Below are 2,860 nucleotides of genomic sequence, written 5' to 3'. Positions count from 1 at the left end.
AACTCGCTAACGAGCCAGTCGCGCTTTGTGCGCAGGCGCCAACAGTGGTCGGCACGGGCGGTTCTCGCTCCGCCTCTTCCGCCAGGCGCAGGCACCGATTGGTTCGCGTGACCAGTATAAGAGGCTACGCGCAGGCGCGGCACCTCCTTTCCTCAGCTGCCGCTAAGGTGCTCGGTTCTTCCGAGGAAGCTAAGGCCGCGTTGGGGTGAGGCCCTCACTTCATCCGGCGACTAGCACCGCGCCCGGCAGCGTCCGCTCAGCTCTCGCCCGCACCATGGCCTCCGTCTCGGAGCTCGCTTGCATCTACTCGGCCCTCATCCTGCACGACGATGAGGTGACGGTCACGGTGAGTGTGGGCCTGGGCCGGCCGTGGGGTCGGCCTGCGGGCGGTCGTTTTTCTCCGCTTGCCGGGCGTCCCTGCCAGGCCTTTCCAGCCGGAGCCGCGGCCATCGACATCCCCGGCGGCGGCGGAGGTGGCGGGGCGGGCCCACGTGCGGGGTGGTCGGGGCCCTCGGCCACGTGCTCCAGCTTCCTGGGGGACTGGAGTACACTTGGGTTGCGCGCTGCGGCTTTGGAAGCTTGCTTTAGCGAAACTCCGTGGCGTGTGGGTATCCTCACCCTCACCTAGGGACACTGTCCCTGTTTGGTGTGATGGCCTTGAATTCCTATAGTCCTCTTAGTAGGCCTGGCTGGGCCAGGCTGCGTGATGTGAAGCGCACGTTAGCTTGCTCCGCCTCCGGCCCTGACTCGTAACCTAAAATAGCGGCGTGACTTGGTCAAGCCCCAGCCTGCGAAATGGCAGGACGGGCTGGCCGCCTTGCAAGGTGCCTAGCACACGGGAGCCGGGTGCATTTCATTTGCTTCTGGTAATCGTAAGAGTGTAAGAAACGGTCGTTTGAAATGAGCATACACGAAGTACAGATAGAATATTTGAAGTGGTTAAACATGGTTTTGTGCACACGTTTTGAGTGATTTTCAGTTGCAGTATTTTGGAGACGTTTACGAAAACTACACTTTACTCTGATGGATTGCTGTTTTGCCTTGTTTAGGAGGATAAGATCAATGCCCTCATTAAAGCAGCGGGTGTGAATGTTGAACCTTTCTGGCCTGGCTTGTTTGCAAAGGTAAGGTGATCGCAGCAAAGTGATTTGGAGAAGCAAATTTGGGGACGTTACTAATTTATTAAGTCAGGTATTCATGTAACATGAGAAATGCTGAGGTGCCATATTATTCCACCGGACCTTTTGTAGGTTTAAGTGCTGTTTCCTCATAGTTCCATATCTAGAGCCTAATTAAAGTTTATCTTGTCTTTTCCTTCTTGATTTCAATCCAGTTTCTTTTTCCTTCTGTTCTGAAACCATGACACACACATACATACACGTGTGTGTGTGTGTGTGACATAAACACATGCACACACCAAATGACTTCTCCTTAAAAGGGTCAATCGGGATGATACTGCGCATGCCGTTCCAAGCAGATTCTTGCTGCGTGATAGTCTGGTTTCATGGAAATTGGGTGTGGTGGCCTTTCACTGACCATTTACTATTTGTTGGGATCTAAAAAGACGAAGACAAGATTCCTACCCAAGGAACTTGGCACTGGCTACCTTTTCTGTTACTTAAACTCTGGCAAGAGGCTATTAGCTTCATATCTTCAGGTTGTGTCCAAAGAGTTTTGAATGATTGAAAACATTGTGCCTTTAATAAAGATACTCTTCTTTAATAAAGTCCCTGGACTTAGCAGTCTGAAAAATTGCATTCGCTGTTAAGAGGAGATTTGGAACCGTGGAAAGAATCCTGATTTGAGAGTTTAAGGAAGCCCGAGTTTTTTGCCAACAGCTTAAGTCAGCATTTTGGGGCCAGTGTTCTCATCTATAAAAGGAAGGAATTCAGTTATTCTGTCTTGCTACTTAAATACAGCAATGCAATTGTAAGATTTAAAGCTTGAGTGGTTTCTTTCGTGACTAAATTTTAATATAGCTGCGTGGCCCCATCTAATCTCAGTCTTAGGGAATCTAAGTAGCAGACAAAATGTCACTGGCAGACTCCAGCGAAGGAGAAGGAAGAACAATATAGTGTTGGGAATTGGTTGTTGTCAGTTCAGAAGTGGGGGTACCTTTGGAGGTGTGGGCGGGGTGCTCTAACAGAAGGCCAGAACTGAGTGTGATCTGTGTATGCATGTGTGTCGCAGGCCCTGGCCAACGTCAACATTGGGAGCCTCATCTGCAATGTAGGAGCTGGTGGACCCGCCCCAGCAGCTGGCGCTGCGCCAGCAGGAGGTCCTGCTCCTTCCACCACTGCTGCCCCAGGTAGACCATTTCTTTTGGTATTGGAGGGAGGAGTGTGGAGATGAAGAGCAGCGTTGCCTACAGTACTTAATTTGCTAAGAGTAGATGATGTGTAGAAATCTTAAAACCAGGGGCATGGTTGGAAGGAGGGCTAGGGTATTTTGGACCATGTAAGTTGAAGGGCCTGGAGCTCTTTGGAGTTTAAAATATGGAGCAGGCTTGTGATTGACTGTTTTGTTTTTTAGCTGAGGAGAAGAAAGTGGAAGCCAAGAAAGAAGAATCTGAGGAGTCTGATGATGACATGGGCTTTGGTCTTTTTGACTAAACCTCTTCTGTAAGCTGCTCAATAAAAAGCTGAACTCTTGGTTGCTGCTGGTTTTGCCAGTTGTTTGGGTGTGTGCTGCCTACGGCTGATCTCCCTTCTGCAACACTGGTTTTCAGCCCTTTGTGGTATGACACCAGCGCTGGGGTTTTTCCCCCTGCCACCGTCTCATGGTGAGAAATAGTACACCAGCCAGATGCTGTACCAAGAATGTACCTAATATTGCATCTAGAACCACATGGAGAAGTGGG

General features: G+C 50.2%; 1 protein-coding gene across 1 annotated transcript; it reads left to right on the top strand.

Moving 5' to 3' along the window:
• Positions 1-138: 138 nt before the first annotated feature.
• RPLP1 (ribosomal protein lateral stalk subunit P1) lies at positions 139-2,651 on the top strand. The gene is made up of 4 exons (XM_008708532.2): positions 139-346; positions 1,050-1,124; positions 2,191-2,308; positions 2,533-2,651. The coding sequence occupies exons 1-4, from the start codon at positions 275-277 to the stop codon at positions 2,610-2,612; spliced, it is 345 nt and encodes a 114-aa protein (XP_008706754.1). The 5' UTR covers positions 139-274; the 3' UTR covers positions 2,613-2,651.
• Positions 2,652-2,860: the final 209 nt, after the last annotated feature.

Source organism: Ursus maritimus, unplaced genomic scaffold (assembly GCF_017311325.1).
Source record: "Ursus maritimus isolate PB19 unplaced genomic scaffold, ASM1731132v1 scaffold_27, whole genome shotgun sequence".
NCBI classification, from domain to species: Eukaryota; Metazoa; Chordata; class Mammalia; order Carnivora; family Ursidae; genus Ursus; species Ursus maritimus.
Note: the sequence above shows the minus strand (reverse complement) of the source record. Positions and strands in the feature narration are given on the sequence as shown.